The 17233-nt window shown below is 44.5% G+C and overlaps 1 protein-coding gene across 3 annotated transcripts in view; it reads right to left on the bottom strand.

Annotated features, from left to right (window-relative positions):
* The window catches only part of LOC121531879 (N-terminal EF-hand calcium-binding protein 2-like), a 130573-nt gene that overhangs the window by 31788 nt on the left and 81552 nt on the right, over positions 1-17233 (bottom strand). For all 3 annotated transcript variants that reach the window (XM_041837410.2, XM_041837408.2, XM_041837409.2), the window contains exons 6-8: positions 4249-4388; positions 3814-3941; positions 1182-1261 (exon numbers count right to left, since the gene is read on the bottom strand). In XM_041837410.2, coding sequence (XP_041693344.1) covers positions 1182-1261; positions 3814-3941; positions 4249-4388 — 348 coding nt within the window. The remainder of the gene's footprint in view (positions 1-1181; positions 1262-3813; positions 3942-4248; positions 4389-17233) is intronic.

Genomic DNA, 17233 nt, shown 5'->3' with positions numbered 1-17233 from the left:
GATATTGGCGGGAACTGGAACACGCTGTTGTACACGTCGATGCAGAGCATCCCAAACATGCTCAATGGGTGACATATCTGGTGAGTATGCAGGCCATAGAAGAACTGGGACACTTTCAGCTTCCAGGAATTGTGTACAGATCCTTGCGGTACGGGGCCGTGCATTATCATGCTGAAACATGAGGTGATGGCGGCAGATGAATGGCATGACAATGGGCCTCAGGATCTCGTCACAGTATCTCTATGCATTCAAATTGCCATCGATAAAATGCAATTGTGTTCATTGTCCGTAGCTTATGCCTGCCCATACCATAACCCCACCGCCACCATGGGGCACTCTGTTCACAACGTTGACATCAGCAAACCGCTCGCCCACACGACACCATACACACTGTCTGCCATCTGCCCGATACAGTTGAAACCAGGATTCATCCGTGAAGTGCACACTTCTCCAGCGTGCCAGTGGCCATCGAAGGTGAGCATTTGCCCACTGAAGTCGGTTACGATGCCAATCCGCAGTCAGGTCAAGACCCTGGTGCGGATGACGAGCACGCAGATGAGCTTCCCTGAGATGGTTTCTGACAGTTTGTGCAGACCCAGTTTCATCAGCTGTCCAGGTAGCTGGTCTCAGACGATCCCGCAGGTGAAGAAGCGATGTGGAGGTGGAGGTCCTGGGCTGGCGTGGTTACACATGGTCTGTGGTTGTGAGGCCTGTTGGACGTACTGCCAAATTCTCTCAAACGACGAATGGTAGAGAAATTAACATTCAATTCTCTGGCAACAGCTCTGGTGGACATTCCTGCAGTCAGCATGCCAATTGCATACTCCCTCAAAACTTGAGACATTGGTGGCATTGTGTTGTGTGACAAAACTGCACATTTTAGAGTGGCCTTTTATTGTCCCCAGCACAAGATGAACCTGTGTAATGATCATGCTGTTTAATCAGCTTCTTGATATGCCACACCTGTCAGGTGGATGGATTATCTTGGCAAAGGAGAAATGCTCACTAACAGGGATGTAAACACATTTGGGCATAACATTTGAGAGAAATAAGCTTTTTGTGCAAATGGAACATTTCTGGGATCTTTTATTTCAGCTCATGAAACATGGGACCAACACTTTACATGTTGCGTTTGTATTTTTGTTCAGTGTCATTTTTTTGAGCAGGGTGGTGGATCTTACCTTGTTCTCAAGGCGTCCAATCAGCTCAGCCAGTCGGTTGATTTGTGCCTCCAGCGTCTCTTTCCTCACCTCCACCACCCCTGATAGAACAGAGCATACAACACCTGATGCCAACACACTCCCAGCATTCAACACATTTTATGGTACAGATCTTTTGCTCCAGAGTCTATGAATATGTGATGCAAATAAAGAGTTCCAACCAGGTCTGATAAATAGGGAATACAATTTGTTAATCAGGAAAAATCATGACTATTCAAGGTTTGACGTTGAAATATATACCTAGTGCCTCAGCTCTGTGTAGAAAGAAATAACACATTCTATCCTAGCGCACTTGGCTCTTGTGATTAGCTTTGCCTTTGTAAGTCACCCTGGATATTAGTGTGTGCTGTGAAGGCCCAGCAGGGACGACAATGACAATAGAATGAAACACACTGAGAAGCCCTGTGATAGGAGGCCTCAGTGAGGCAGAAATGAACAGGTAGGCAAATAATATTAATTATTCCATTCTTCTCCCCTCCATGTGATGCAACACAACCAATTAGTGGTGGAAAAGGGCTTTCTGCTCTTTAAAATCATCACCTCTCAAGGTGCCAAGCCAATTAGAGGATGATACTTCCCCCTGTGTGGATGAGCTTACCACAGAAGCACAGAGCTTAGAGGAGCTGCGGCATTTTGGAACTACCAGCCATAACCATAGAGACCTTTGAAGCATGCACATAGCAGGCACATTTGGTCAGTTGGGGCTGAATGGCTGAATGGCTGTCCAAGCTGTTTGAGCATACTCTCTGTCATATGCAGGAGAGCAGTCATTATTCCTGACTGGCCATGCTAACAACAGACAGCCATCTCCATGTGCAGCTGCCTCAGCATACTGTCTAACATATGGCAGTCGCAGATAGGCTGTGAGCAAGGAACATTTTCATTCCACGCACTGGTGCCTGCACACTCACACACACAAGCACAAGCACACAATTGTCAAAATGCATGGAGTGTGGCTTGCCTCAGGTAACATTGAACAATGAACAATGGCTCATTTAAAAACAAAATTTCTCCCATAGTGTCATATACTCCTGCAAGGAGGCAGTTCCACAAAACTGATCAGTGTGAATGTTTAAATTGAGCACTTTGACTGGCAAGGTATTCTCTGATCAGTGAAGAGAGAGCACAGACAGATTCTGCAACGAGAATGTTTTGTCTGCCATGATACAAAAAAGAGGGATATAGCAATATAGCAGGAAAAAAATATATTTGATAAAAGTGTGTGGGATAGTCAGGGGAGAACAAGTGAGTCTACAAGTAAGAGGCAGGGGGAGTGGGGCACAGGGAAGTATTGATCAATATTTTCTTCCTGATAAAATAAATGACAGGCCAGACAAAGCTGGCCCCAATCAAGGCCTTCTTCCTAGTGGCTGACAGCTGTAATACTGGCTTTTATTGCCCTAACGGTCAGGTTTATGAGTGTCTGTGGGAAATGTTTAACTGCTGTCAGGCTTAAGTAATGGACTCAAAATTGCCCTTTTCTATAGACAATTTCAATGGTTTCCATGTCATTCTAATGTAATTCTATAAAGACTGTTATTAAATGAGAGCAATTTTGACTGGAATTAATTTGTGAGGCCATAGCCAGAAGCTCTATCTCTGCTTTACAGTGGAGCCGCGCTCTAATTGAAATTCAGGAATGGATTCAGGGAAAATTGGATTATTTATCCCCATTGAAAAGTAGTTTTCAGCACTTGGTCTACTCCCAAACAACTGTATACTTACAGTACATAATGCTTATCTACTGTATGCATGATGCATGATGATTGTGCACTCTTTCTTTATTCTGTAACTGCTCTGAATGCTGTACGTTATGCAAGCTGCTTTAAATGGATTGATTCCAGAATTATCTTTGAGACAGAAGCATGAAACAGCTGAAATGTCATTGTGGTTCTGAATGAATGAAGAAATCTAAAAATGATGGTGTCTGGCAAATGCACACTGGTTCTGGTAGACTGATATTGCTACTGAAACCCATAGGCCTACATGTTCTCTTTACAGCGGCTCACTGCAGAACATAGGGCCAACTCTAACTGAAGTGATGGCTGTAAGCAGAGTAAAATGTATGTGACTTTTTGATCTGCATATCTGTGTCATTGTACAGCCACCCTCCCTCCCTCCCTCCCTCCCTCATCCTCTCTGTGGGAGAGCTGGAGCCGCCAGGCACATCTCCATGTTCCTGTAGATGATTGATTGAGAATGTAGAAAATGGGAAATAAAAGAAGAGAACAGTGCTTTTGATTTCCATTCTGCTTGATTAATACTACCAGGCTTGTCTCCAAGCTAATCACAAATGCAACTGACAAATGTATGTCGCACTTCATTCAGAAAACATTTAATTTACATTGCATTTGGTTCAGGTGACACGTCTACATTCTGCTTAAATGTGATGTGTTTTTAGGGGAGAGAGAGGGTGTTCTTAGGGGAGAGAGAGGGAGACAGAAGGTAAAGTACATCACTTAAATGAATCAGCAGATTGTAGAAGGGGCTGGATAATCGACTCCAATCTATACAAACCTTCTTCAGTGAGAGACGATATACTGTAGGCCTATGCCAGTGTATCTTGTGTGTGACACAGGCATAGAGGCCTCACCTGTAGCAGTGTTGATGTTCCTCGGGGCAGCATCCTTGACAGCACTGACTCTGTTGTTAGGAGGGTAGTCAGTTACTGGGTTCTCATAACGTTTCTCTGGAACCCGTTGACTGACCTTAGTAGGGTACCTATACAGAGAGAGCGAGAGATAGAGAGAGACAGACAGACAGACAGACAGACAGACAGACGGACGGACGGACGGACAGACAGACAGACAGACAGACAGACAGACAGACAGACAGACAGACAAAGAGAGAAAGAGAGAGAGAGAGAGAGGGATGAGAGATGAGAGAGAGGATGAGTGAGGATCACAGTAGCCAGAGAAGGCACATAGCTAGGAACCTGAGTGATTTCCATTTGGGGGACTGCCAGGCTAAATTTCACACACATAAAGACATGACACAGCAGTGGTGTCCTCCTCACTCCACAACTCACCCTGATTGGCTACAGTGCTGCTCGTCAATAGCGTCCACAGCACTCTCCACCGAGTTCAGCAGAGAATGGATCTGATTGGCTGATTCCTTCAACAGGAAGCGGGTAACAAATTGCTCCACGTTGGTTCCTCGCTCGTACACCTGGTGAGAGGTGAGATGGAGAGAGGAGTACGGGGGAGGAGATAGAGGATGAGAGAACACACCAGATAAGTCCCTCTCCATGTCTTTCACTGCCTCTGAAAGCTTCCTTCCAGCAGAGTGCTTTTTGCCATATTATTATGTTTTTGTTTCAGAGTGTTCAAGGGTTTTTCAAGGTTGAAGACAGGCACTTTCTCTAAGCTTAAGAGGAAAAAAAAGGAAATATAGGGTGGTAACATTAAGGAGTCTGAAACCTGGACTCAGAACTGCACAGCAAGACAGAACTAAGGACAGTTTCAGTTTCACAGGCAGTAGTCAGCTAGGATGCAGCCTTGGCCATACTCATCTATAGTCAGTTTAATTTCACTGGTTGAAATATACAATATTCTTCCTGCTTTGCCATTGTGGGGAAATGGTCTGTGCTGTCAAACAAGCTTTATGTTGTTTTGGATAAACTTCATTGTCAGCTCTTGTAAGCAGACACACAATACGATTCCTGAAATAATTGGAACACTGTTATATCAGCCTTATAATTTATTGTCATAGAAATACGTAAACAGGCCAAGAAAACAGTGAAAGTGAATATCGAATTCCATTATCTCAGCCAATGTCAGCTGTAGGTTCAGAAACAGTTTGCATACTGGTCTGATAAGAACAAATGAGACAATGTGCTGAATCTAAGACTTTGTATTGGCATTTCTGGTGATTGAATACCAAAGAATGAACATTAATCCAAGTCTCATCATTGCTTGGAGATATGAAATATAGTCTACTGTGTGACATTAGAGAATCTACTAAGAGGCTGTCTGATACTTTAGAAGAGTTATAACTTTGTTCTCAAATTGCACACTATTGACATTGCTGAGCTGGTATAGTAAAGATGCAGACAGAATGGAATGGAATCTGGGGTTGGTGCCGTGGCCATGTTTCATCAGCATCAGATTTTTTTTCGAGGTTGTAGAGTTCAGGTTATAGTGTGATAGCAGGAAGGAGGAGGTTTAAGAGTGTGGTCATTCCTCCACCATCCTCTGCCTCTGCCCCCGTCTCTGCCTCTGACCCTGTCTCTGACCCTGTCTCTGGCTCTGCCTCTGACCCTGCCTCTGCCTCTGACCCTGTCTCTGGCTCTGCCTCTGACCCTGTCTCTGACCTGCCTCTGCCTCTGCCTCTGACCCTGCCTCTGACCCTGTCTCTGACACTGTCTCTGGCTCTGCCTCTGACCCTGCCTCTGACCCTGTCTCTGGCTCTGCCTCTGACCCTGTCTCTGACCTGCCTCTGCCTCTGCCTCTGACCCTGCCTCTGACCCTGTCTCTGACACTGTCTCTGGCTCTGCCTCTGACCCTGCCTCTGACCCTGTCTCTGACCCTGTCTCTGATACTGTCTCTGGCTCTGCCTCTGACCCTGCCTCTGCCTCTGACCCTGCCTCTGACCCTGTCTCTGACCCTGTCTCTGACCCTGCATCTGCCTCTGACCCTGCCTCTGACCCTGCCTCTGACCCTGTCTCTGACACTGTCTCTGGCTCTGCCTCTGACCCTGCCTCTGACCCTGTCTCTGACACTGTCTCTGGCTCTGCCTCTGACCCTGCCTCTGACCCTGTCTCTGACCCTGTCTCTGATACTGTCTCTGGCTCTGCCTCTGACCCTGCCTCTGCCTCTGACCCTGCCTCTGACCCTGTCTCTGACCCTGTCTCTGACCCTGCATCTGCCTCTGACCCTGCCTCTGACCCTGCCTCTGACCCTGTCTCTGACACTGTCTCTGGCTCTGCCTCTGACCCTGCCTCTGACACTGTCTCTGACCCTGCCTCTGACCCTGCCTCTGACACTGTCTCTGACACTGTCTCTGGCTCTGCCTCTGACCCTGCCTCTGACCCTGTCTCTGGCTCTGTCTCTGACCCTGCCTCTGACCCTGCCTCTGACCCTGTCTCTGCCTCTGACCCTGCCTCTGATCCTGTCTCTGGCTCTGGCTCTGGCTCTGCCTCTGACCCTGCCTCTGACCCTGCCTCTGACCCTGCCTCTGACCCTGTCTCTGCCTCTGGCTCTGCCTCTGACCCTGCCTCTGACCCTGTCTCTGACCCTGCCTCTGACCCTGTCTCTGCCTCTGCCTCTGGCTCTGCCTCTGACCCTGCCTCTGACCCTGTCTCTGACCCTGTCTCTGACCCTGTCATTGCCTCTGACCCACCTGTCTCTGACCCTGCCTCTGACCCTGTCTCTGCCTCTGACCCTGTCTCTGACTCTGCCTCTGGCCCTGTCTCTGGCTCTGCCTCTGACCCTGTCTCTGACTCTGCCTCTGGCTCTGCCTCTGACCCTGTCTCTGACTCTGCCTCTGACCCTGTATCTGACCCTGCCTCTGACCCTGTCTCTGCAGAGAGGAGATGATGGATTCCATAAAGGACTATACTGCACCAAAGTAATACTGAGAGCATTCATATAGTAGACCATATAGCAATCAAGCATGCCAGTATTTTCATTAAAAAACTATCAAAACAGTAATACAATGTTGTGTACAAGTACAGGGTGTAATTTAGGGACAGTATCAGCAAGAGATAATGGTTTATGCAATGGATTGAAAATATATTGCATGGACAGTTATGTAGACACTGGTATTGTGCTGGAGCTAATGAAAATGAGGTTGAAAAGTAGTATAATTGCCCTTTAAGATTGTTTGCACAAACAGAGACTTTTTGATTGATCTAAGCAAAGTATAAACATTAGCTTCAGATCATTTGATATTACGTCAGTCATTTTTGTGTGCATATGTCACACAAGTAGAGCAACATATGATACATCAAGCGTGTGGTTGGCCTTGTGTACTGCACTAATGGTCAGCCTGCTGAACGGTCCTCCAGGGGAGACAGACAGTGAGGTCTATTAGTAGTGTGATAGTAACGCAGGCAGGGGTAATACTACAGTGTTGGCTCACAGGTCCATATTCTATTACGCTGAGGTCGCCAGTATAGTGTGTGGGCGCAGACTGCAGCCTGTTAAATGTGGGTTCAAAGCCATGCGTCATTGACAAGTTTTTATTTAACCAGGCAAGTCACTTAAGAACAAATTCTTATTTACAATGACGGCCTACACCGGCCAAACCCGGACGACGCTGGGCCAATTGTGTGCTGCCCTTTGTGACTCCCAATCACTGCCGGTTGTTATACAGCCTGGAATTGAACCAGGGGGTCTGTAGTGACGCCTCAAGCACTGAGATGCAGTGCCTTAGACCGCTGAGCCACTCGGGAGCCCGATAGTTACGGGATTCCCAGCTCCATATGAGGTGTTGAGGAAAATTACATGAATCTGGAAAACTGATTATCAAATGGCTGGCCCGGAGAAATAGCCACAACCTCTAAATGCATGTGAGTAGATCTAATTTCACAAAATCTCTAATTCAATTCAGAGCCATCCATATTAAATGGCGGCTGAATAAGGTGTATCTTGTCTCAGATGTGCCTGTAATATGATTGACAATTCAGAGGTGGGAAAATCAGAAAAGGTGTTTTGTTAACTAATGGGCTTGTCAAATATCAAATATTAGTATGCTGAGCAGCAGCACCTGAGCCAAAGCCCATTCAGCCACAGATCATATCACTGTAGGTCATTACCACAGGAGGTTGGTGGCACCTTAAATGGGGAGGACGGGCTCGTGGTAATGGCTGCAGCGGAATCAGTGGAATGGTATCAAATACATCAACACATGGTTTCCTTGTGTTTGACGCCATTCCATTTGCTCCGTTCCAGACATTATTACAAGCTGTCCTCCCCTCAGCAGCCTCCACTGGTCATTACACAGGGAGATAGAAAGCATTAATAGATAACATTAAGCCTGGCTGCTGTAGGCTGATTACTGAAGACGAGCCATAGAGGTCTAATTGCTGCTCTGTGTGTGTGAGCTGAAGAGTCTGGTGATGAATAGGACTATGATCTCTTCATTAACAGGGTCTCCCTCCAGGGACAGACACACACAGGAAGGGTCTCAGAGAGAGTCACTGTGTGATAAAGGCTTTCAGCAGTCAGTCAGTCCGACAGTCAGTCAGAAAATGAGACATAATGAGGGTTGAATGAATTGTGAGACAGAGAGACCTGAATTGAGTTGAGTGATATTTGTCACTTCTATCCCTTTCAGGGTAGGCTACCATAATATTATGCAAAATCTAGACATACAGTAACCTCCTGGAAGCTCATATTTTTATGACTTTTAAGATGACGGTGCCTGATGATTCCTTATTGATAATGTGTGAGCCTTAGCCTTGGCTTCCTCAAATACTTTATTCGAAGGCCCTGCTAAAGCAATTGTACACAAGAGGGTGTGCTAAACTACTTTTTTAGCACTGCTGTGCTGCAGTCATAGGTACAATTGCTTTTCTACAATGGGTTACCAATTAAATAAATAACTTTATTTTGATAAATGTATTCATAGGCTACTATTTCATCCCTTAACAAAAATATAGGCCTAGTCCCGACATGGTTGCTAGCCAAGCTATCGGTCAGGTTGCCAGAGACGCGACCCAGTTGTGAAGTCTTTTTATTCTATATCTATGGACACGACCCAGTCGTTCGTTCTAAATGTTCTGTTGCCATGCTGGCTGGCAATGCTCTTATCCTTTGCATGCTAGCTAGCCTACTAAGGCTAACACAATCACTTCAAACTGAAGCTGGTAAGACAGCAAACTAGCTGCATTTAATTTTGTTTGACCTGTTTTTCTATTCACATTTCTTTCTATACAGTAAAATCATAGGCTTACCCATGCTAAACGTTTTTTTTTAGTATGGCTTAGAACGCATCTCAACCAATCACAATGCTTGTTTTGACCAACCTGTTGTAGAATTAAATATAATTTATGCATATCCAAATGGTGTTGCTAAGCAACATATGGTCCTCTGTAGCTCAGCTGGTAGAGCATGGCGCTTGTAATAATAAATAATAATAATATGCCATTTAGCAGACGCTTTTATCCAAAGCGACTTACAGTTATGCGTGCATACATTTTTGTGTATGGGTGGTCCCGGGGATCGAACCCACTACCTTGGCGTTACAAGCGCCGTGCTCTACCAGTTGAGCTACCCTGGCTTGTAACGCCAGGGTAGTGGGTTCGATCCCCAGGACCACCCATACACAAAAATGTATGCATGCATGACTGTAAGTCGCTTTGGATAAAAGCATCTGCTAAATGGCATATTATTATATTGACTGCTGTTGCTAGGATACTATTAATTGGTTCATGTCAGCCAACAGCCACTTTAGAGTGTGTAGCTTTGAATGTTTATATTTTAAAATAGATAAAAACATGAGTTATCTTGGCATATTTGTTTTCAAACAGATCACACCTTTTTTGGTAGGATTGCATTCCAGCTGGACTACAGACTGTGACACAGAGGAATGCTTTGCTGTAGAATAGGCCCTGCACAAGACTGAAAATTCTAAGCAAAATCAATAATTCTACTTGAGCCTACGATAATGCCCATTTCCTGTCTATAAGGATAATGTTACACTGTCAATTCCATAAAAAACACAGTTCACATAGTTCACAAATATCAAATAATATTTCATGATATTTCATGACGACCTGACGTCTGTTGTGTATGTACTTAATCATTGCAATACATAATTATCATACCCTGGAATTGACAGAGCTATGGGATATAGGAAGTTAGGCAAGGACGAAGTTTGACTTCTCACACAAGTTTGACTTGTATTACCTCTACTGTATTATGAGAGAAGGTTCACAGTGTTACACTGTCACTAGCACCTTATTGAGTGGCTGAAGAAAGGTTTGGGATTTTCGTTTTAAACTCATCCCCTGCATGATTGAGTCTGAACAGTGACAGCCAGGTAAAGGTGCTGTGCTGCCTGCATCAGTAGAACTCCTTTGGTCCTGCTCCAGACCCAGTTAGACAAAGCTTCAGAGAAAATGAAAGAAAAGATTGAATCTCAATCGCATTAGTGAGGCTTGAAAGCAGGAGTCAGGACATAAGGCAGTTTTTCAGGCATGGATACAGCCATTCAGCGGCTGCTATGTTGTAGAGACTTTATAAGACTGGTCTACTAGATCTACTGCTGGAGAAAATTAATGGAGAAGACGAGGAGCCTCCTCTCAAAGGAGCCAATGATTAAGCTGTATCTCTTCCATTGTGTGTGTGTGTGTGGTAAGTCAGGGGAATCCATACAATGTGAAATGAAGTCTCTGCTTTTCTTCATCCTCTTGCTGCAGATGTCTGTGCACATGCCATGGCTGTGTGCGTTTCTTGAGCCTCAGTGAGTTCAGAACGCTGAGAGGAACCTTATGGAAGCTTTTATCATCCCCTTCTACTCTACAGAGCTCTGCAGCAGTTCTACCAGAAAGGACACTTCTCACAATGACATTTGTCACCCCTTCAGCAAAGATAAAAACCTGCTAAGGTCCACCTTCATGTTCTATGGTTTGCGGATTAAATGACTTAAGATGGTTCTACGAATAAACTGAAAGGGCGATTAGCTGACTAATATGCCAGAAATTATACAAACATTTTAAGCAATGTAGATATCGGTATTCCAAGATTGTCTCTCTAGGAGAGAGTCATATAGATTGAATGCAAAGTGTCATTTCAAAATGATGTCTTCAATAAGAAAAGGCTCAACCATTGACTGTCAATATGGGAAAATGACATCATGTAAAGGTGTGGATTAAAGTAGGAAGACTAGCAATTCACCAGATGGGTATTACAATGATATACAACCCAGGCATAGAAAACCCTAAAGGGTACACCAGAGGCTCTCTTGACAATATCTCCACATCCATACCACGAGACTGGAGAGGTAACTGGATTCTGATGAATACACACAATCAGTACAGAACTGCTCAAGCATGACTTAAATACATCAATATCCACCTGTCAGTCGAGCCGTAAAAACAGTGAAAGCAGTAGTAGTAAAAGTAGTAGTAAAAACGGAAGAGAGACAGGAAATGGGAGTTCTGCAGTTATCTCTGTGTGAGGTTGGGACTGACAGTTTAGCGGAAAAGTCTAAACAGAATCCTTGGGACGTCCCAACTCTGATGTCACCCAAGTGAAGTTGACATTTAAAATGGTTAAGGTAAGGGTTCATGTTAGGGTTAGGTAATGGTTAGGGTAAGGGTAGGGGTTAAGGTTAGAGTTAGGGTGTAGGGTATGGATGTTCCAAGGATCCCAGATAGTGCTAGCCATAGTTTAGCAGGTGCAGAGTGGTCTCCAGTAGGGTGTACCTCTTTCCCAGAGGACACCTCTCTCCACTCTCTATACACACCATCAGGCCAGCAGGAAGGTAACGACAAACAATGCCCCCAAATACCACCAAATGAGTCCCGTCCAGCACCTAATTATAATCGCTGCTCACCAACATTTTCCAGGCAATTTTAATCAGGAAGGGCATTTTGGAGAAATCACAATCACAAAGGCCTGGGATTCTGTAATGATGATAAGGCTTTTGATTGGATGGCGGAGAAGGCTGAACAATAAATACTTTTCAGCGAGGGCTTTTCTCTATCGCCTTTGATTAAGACTTGACGCAGCACGGCTGTATCTCTGGATCCCTGCCTGGGTTTCACATGTGCGACTGTACTCCCTGCCACAGAGGAAGCGCTACTGAGGAGTCATACTGTAAATTGGCTAAATGCTTCTCATTGCTCTAGCTCTTTTGTCCCGCCGCTCGGTGATTGAATGTAATGATGCAGAAGGACTGCATTCAGTAAAACCACTGTACTGACAACCTGCCTCTTCAAAAGGGAATAACGAGACAATATTATATGATTGCATGAAAGGAGCTCTCCACTGCAGTGCGGTAAGAAAAGAAAGAAAGTCCATAGCCAAACTCCTCCGACAGTCTGTTTCAATTCACATGGCGTTTATATTTCAGAGAGGGATCACTTCTGGGATATAACTTCCCACAATTCAGACAACTAACCACGAGTCTGCAGCACGGCAAACACGCTCCTGCAGCATCACTGAAGACAAAACGGGTGGAGAGAGAGAGGGAGGCTGTGGAGTCTGTCTCGCTGACTGGCGCCTGCAGCCATACAGTAAACCCCCAGAGAGGTCTACTGTAGAGCAGGAGGCTCCCAGGCTTAACGAAAGAGCACATTCCCTCCTCTATTAGCCAGGGATGGGCCAGCCCACGTAGTGCTGCTGCTCCATCACATACATCTTCATCCTCCACACCCCAGACCATGCTGCCCAAACAATATATCTCTCCCACACTCTCCCATGCTACCTACATTTCTCACCCCCACTCTCCCAAACTCCCTCTCTTCCAGCCTCCCTAAGCCCCTTAACCACACTCTCCCATCCTCCCTACACACCTCTACCCCTCTCTCCCATCCTCCCTACACACCTCTACCCCTCTCTCCCATCCTTCCTATATCCCTCTACCTCTCTCTCCCATCCTTCCTACACCCCTCTACCCTATTGTCCCATCCTCCACACTCATCTCTCAACCTATCTCCTATTGTCCCTACACACCTCTATCTCCCTCTCTCATCCTCCTTACATACCATCTACCTCAGTCTCTCAATGTCCCAGTCCCATTTTCCACTTGTCTACACAGTAGCAGTGATGTTAGATGTTAGATGGTGATGTGTGGTGGACAGGCCCTCTCTGTGCCCCCTCCATGTTGATACTTCAAGACAAGCTACTACAGCACCCTCTTAATGGATAAGGGATACCAACTCAACATAAAGGTGAGAACAATGTGTTATGAAGAGACAGAGAGAGACAGAGAGAGAATCCTTGACCTATTTCAAATTCATAAGATGTAATTATAAACACTGCTTGACTTGGGTAGGAGTTCACTGGAGCTGAGTACCGGCACCTCAGATTTTCCACTGCTTGAGCTCCGCATGGCAAGCGGTACCGGAGCGCCAAGTCTAGGTCCAAAAGGCTTCTTAACAGCTTCTACCCCCAAGCCATAAGACTCCTGAACAGCTAATCAAATGGCTACCCAGACTATTTGCATTGTCCCCCACCCCACCCCCTCTTTTACGCTGCTTCTACTCTCTGTTTATTATTTATGCATAGTCACTTTAACTCTACCCACATGTACATATTACCTCAATTACCTCGACTAACCTGTGCCTCCACACATTGACTATGTACCGCTACCCCCTGTATATAGCCTCACTACTGTTATTTTATTTTACTGCTGCTATTTGTTATTTTTATCTTTTACTTATCTCTTTTTTACTTAACACTTTATTTGCTTAAAACTTGGGCTTGAAAGTAAGCATTTCACTGTAAGGTCTACACATGTTGTATTCGGCACATGTGGCAAATAACATTTGATTTGATTTGATTTGTTCCTCTTAAAGAATATTAGTTCAAAAGTATTGTGGAGCTCCTGCACCTAAATGTAAACAGTACCGGCACCCAAAATGAGTACAGGCACCTATTTCAGTCCAAGCCAAGGACTGATTATAAACACACAACGTGACAGACAGAAGCATGTCCTATTCTCTCACTTCCCTTCTCTCTCTGGTGAAGAAAAGAGTTGAGACAAGAGCAAAGATTCGTCTAATCTCAAAATTCAATTCACTGGTACTATTCATCAGGCACTAACAATTCAGTTATCACTATGTTGGGTTGTAATTGGACTGAATGAAAGTTAAAGATATTAAGGGGGGAAATCTGATCATAAGTCAGTTTGAAAAGCAGTTGGATTGGCTGGCTGGTTTAGTACCTGATGGCCATTGCTGATACTGCATTGTGATTTACAGGTTACATTAAAGTCAGTACACCGAAAAATTATGAACTATGAATCATAAATGCATATGTATGGAAATAGATTCAAGGAAATTAAAATACTGCATTGAGCTACTGTGTGATAGCTTCTAGGGTGTCAGAGCCATGTGTTAGCAGCACCACAACCCAACCACAACACAACCACAACACACCCACAGCACAACCACAACACAACCACAGCCCAACCACAACACAACCATAACCACAACCACAGCCCAATCACAACACAACCACAACACAACCACAGCCCAACCACAACACAACCACAACAGAACCACAACACAACCACAGCACAACCACAACACAACCACAGCCCAACCACAACACAACCACAACCACAGCCCAATCACAACACAACCACAACACAACCACAGCCCAACCACAACACAACCACAACAGAACCACAACACAACCACAGCCCAACCACAACAGAAGGTGAGGAGTAAGATGAAAACAAATCAAATCAACCTTCCAGATAGAGGGGACGATGCAGTGACTCTCCAGAGGTCCCTGACCTCAATGAATTATAGATTACAGGATTCAATCTTTTTTTTCTATTCCCAAAAGGAAATGGGGTCATTCTCTCGGGTAGGGGGATATGATAGAAACTACTGCTGCAGTGAGAGAGAGAGATAAGGAGATAGAATAACTGTGGTGTCCCTAATCAAATGGATTACAGCCCATAGGTTTATGGCTAGGCTAGAGAGGGAATTCAAACAGAATTCTTTATTAAGGTTGCTGGTGTGATTCTGTGTTGTCGTGTATGGTTTAATTTTTACATTAACACTGGATACACAATATCAATAAGGTCAAAAAAACATATGCAGGACTGAAGAAAGCTAAGTTATAAACCTGACCTCTGTATCCAACTTTAAAGCAAACTCTGCTTGAAATGGGCACACAACTAATGAATGCTGTGCAGCTGTTGCAAAATTTGCTATGACACACTGTAGTAAGGCTTGTAAATAAAACAACACTATACAATAAATAAATCAAACTTTGTCTTTGATTTCCTGTGTCCTATCTCCCCATGCTCTGTGATCAGATAGGACTAGATGGATGACTACATGCATCTTTAGGCAAGGTAGAAGGTCCTCCATTTGGCTTTCATCAATTCTGTCAGGGAAGTTAGGAGATGGAGAAATGATATAAAGATGGCACATTGAGACACATACAGTGTATATGATCCATGTCCATGTTCAGCCACGTCTCCGAGAAACATAGAATAATACAGTTCTTCAGATCCCATTGATAGGATAGTCTCGAGCGGAGCTCGTCCAGTTTGTTCTCTAGTGATTGTACATTCGCCAATAGAACAGAGGGTAGAGGCGGTTTATTTGCTCGCCAACGTAGTCTTGTCAAGATGCCAGCTCGTTTGCCTCTCTTGAACCGTCACTTCCTCTTTCGAGTCCCGGGGATTAGGGCCTGGTCCGGAGTAAGCAGAACGTCCAGAACTGCTGACTTGTTGAAGTAGAAATGTTCATCCAAATCGAGGTTAGTGATTGCTGTTCTGATGTCCAGAAGCTGTTTTCGGTCATAGGAAATAATGGCAGAGACATTATGTACAAAAAAGTTAAGATTGGCATAAACAAACACACACAAAATAGCAGAAATGGTCAGGAGCCTGTAAAACGGCTGTGTCGTGATGTGACTTACTTTAATGTATGACTGTTATTTATCGAATCAACTAACTATGTTTAATTGTCACTCAATTAAATTAATCATGTAACAATTAACTCATTAGGAATTTGGGGCACCACGGAAGAAGTTGTTTAATGAGTTACCATCTCCCAAATTAAACTCTTAGAAGATTTTATTTATTTTTGAACCTTTATTTAACTAGGCAAGTCAGTTAAGAACAAATTCTTATTTACAATGACGGCCTACACCGGCCAAACCCGGACGACGCTGGGCCAATTGTGTGCCGCCCTATGGGACTCCCAATCACGGCCGGTTGTGATACAGCCTGGAATTGAACCAGGGGGTCTGTAATGACGCCTCAAGCACTGAGATGCAGTGCCATAGACAGCTGCGCCACTCGGAAGCCTGATATATGTTATATATCGATAACAGTCACTTATTAAATAATTACCTCTTATCAGTCTCATTCTGAACGTCGAATAATCCTTGAACCTGCAAGAACCCTAACCATGAATCAGCAATACACAAATTAGCTTAATTATTTATTTACTAACTAACTAAATAACAACACAATACAAACACACACACACAGGTTATTGATTACTAACGTAATACAATGAAAACAGGTCCCTAGTGGACTGGACTAACAATAGCATGAATGCTTGGGTAGAGGGAGGGTCAGAGTGGAAGGGAGAGACAGAGAACTATCGTTGTTACTTTGGAGACTACTCTCACAGTAATCATAATACTTATGCACCCTAATAACCGCTCATTCGGATTAGAAATGCAACATGTATTTACGTGTAGCTGTCTTTGATAGTTGAGTTGATGATGTAGGACTCTGGTTTGCCCACCAGAGAGCCCAATGTCCTTGGTAGACTTTCTGGTCGTAGTGGTGGTTAGAATGTATACTTCAGCGTACCCTGTAATTCGTAGAGTTGATCTGTTAGAATAGATACTTCAGATGTACCAATGGTTGTCTGAGAGGGATTGTCCTTCCCAACTCGAGTCTTTAGTGAAAGTTCTCTAGAAGACTATACATGCCAGCTGCAGACTGAGATGATAAGGTCTAGTGCATTGTCTTCTTCTTCACCTCGTGTAGAGGTTGAGAGTTTCAGAGTTTCTCCATGGTCTAACCATTTTGTAATGTTTAGCTCACGCTTCACGTCTGCTGGTCCGAGTGTCAACCATTTTAAGCCGTGGGGCTTCCTGGTCTAACCATTTTAAGCCGTGTAGCTTCAGCTTCACGCTTCCTGGTCTGGTAGAAATTAAACCATTTGGCTTATACCGTAATCTGCTTGGTCTGAGGTGAATTTCATCACGAGGGGTTTTATACTTGAGTGGGGCGGCAGGTAGCTTAGTGGTTAAGAGCATTTTGCCAGTAACCGAAAGGTGGCTGGTTCTAATCCCCGAGCCGACTAGTTGAAAAATCTGTTGATATTCCCTTGAGCAAGGCACTTAACCCTAATTGCT

Source organism: Coregonus clupeaformis, chromosome 19 (assembly GCF_020615455.1).
Source record: "Coregonus clupeaformis isolate EN_2021a chromosome 19, ASM2061545v1, whole genome shotgun sequence".
NCBI classification, from domain to species: domain Eukaryota; kingdom Metazoa; phylum Chordata; class Actinopteri; order Salmoniformes; family Salmonidae; genus Coregonus; species Coregonus clupeaformis.
This window is presented reverse-complemented; position numbering and strand designations above follow the sequence as displayed.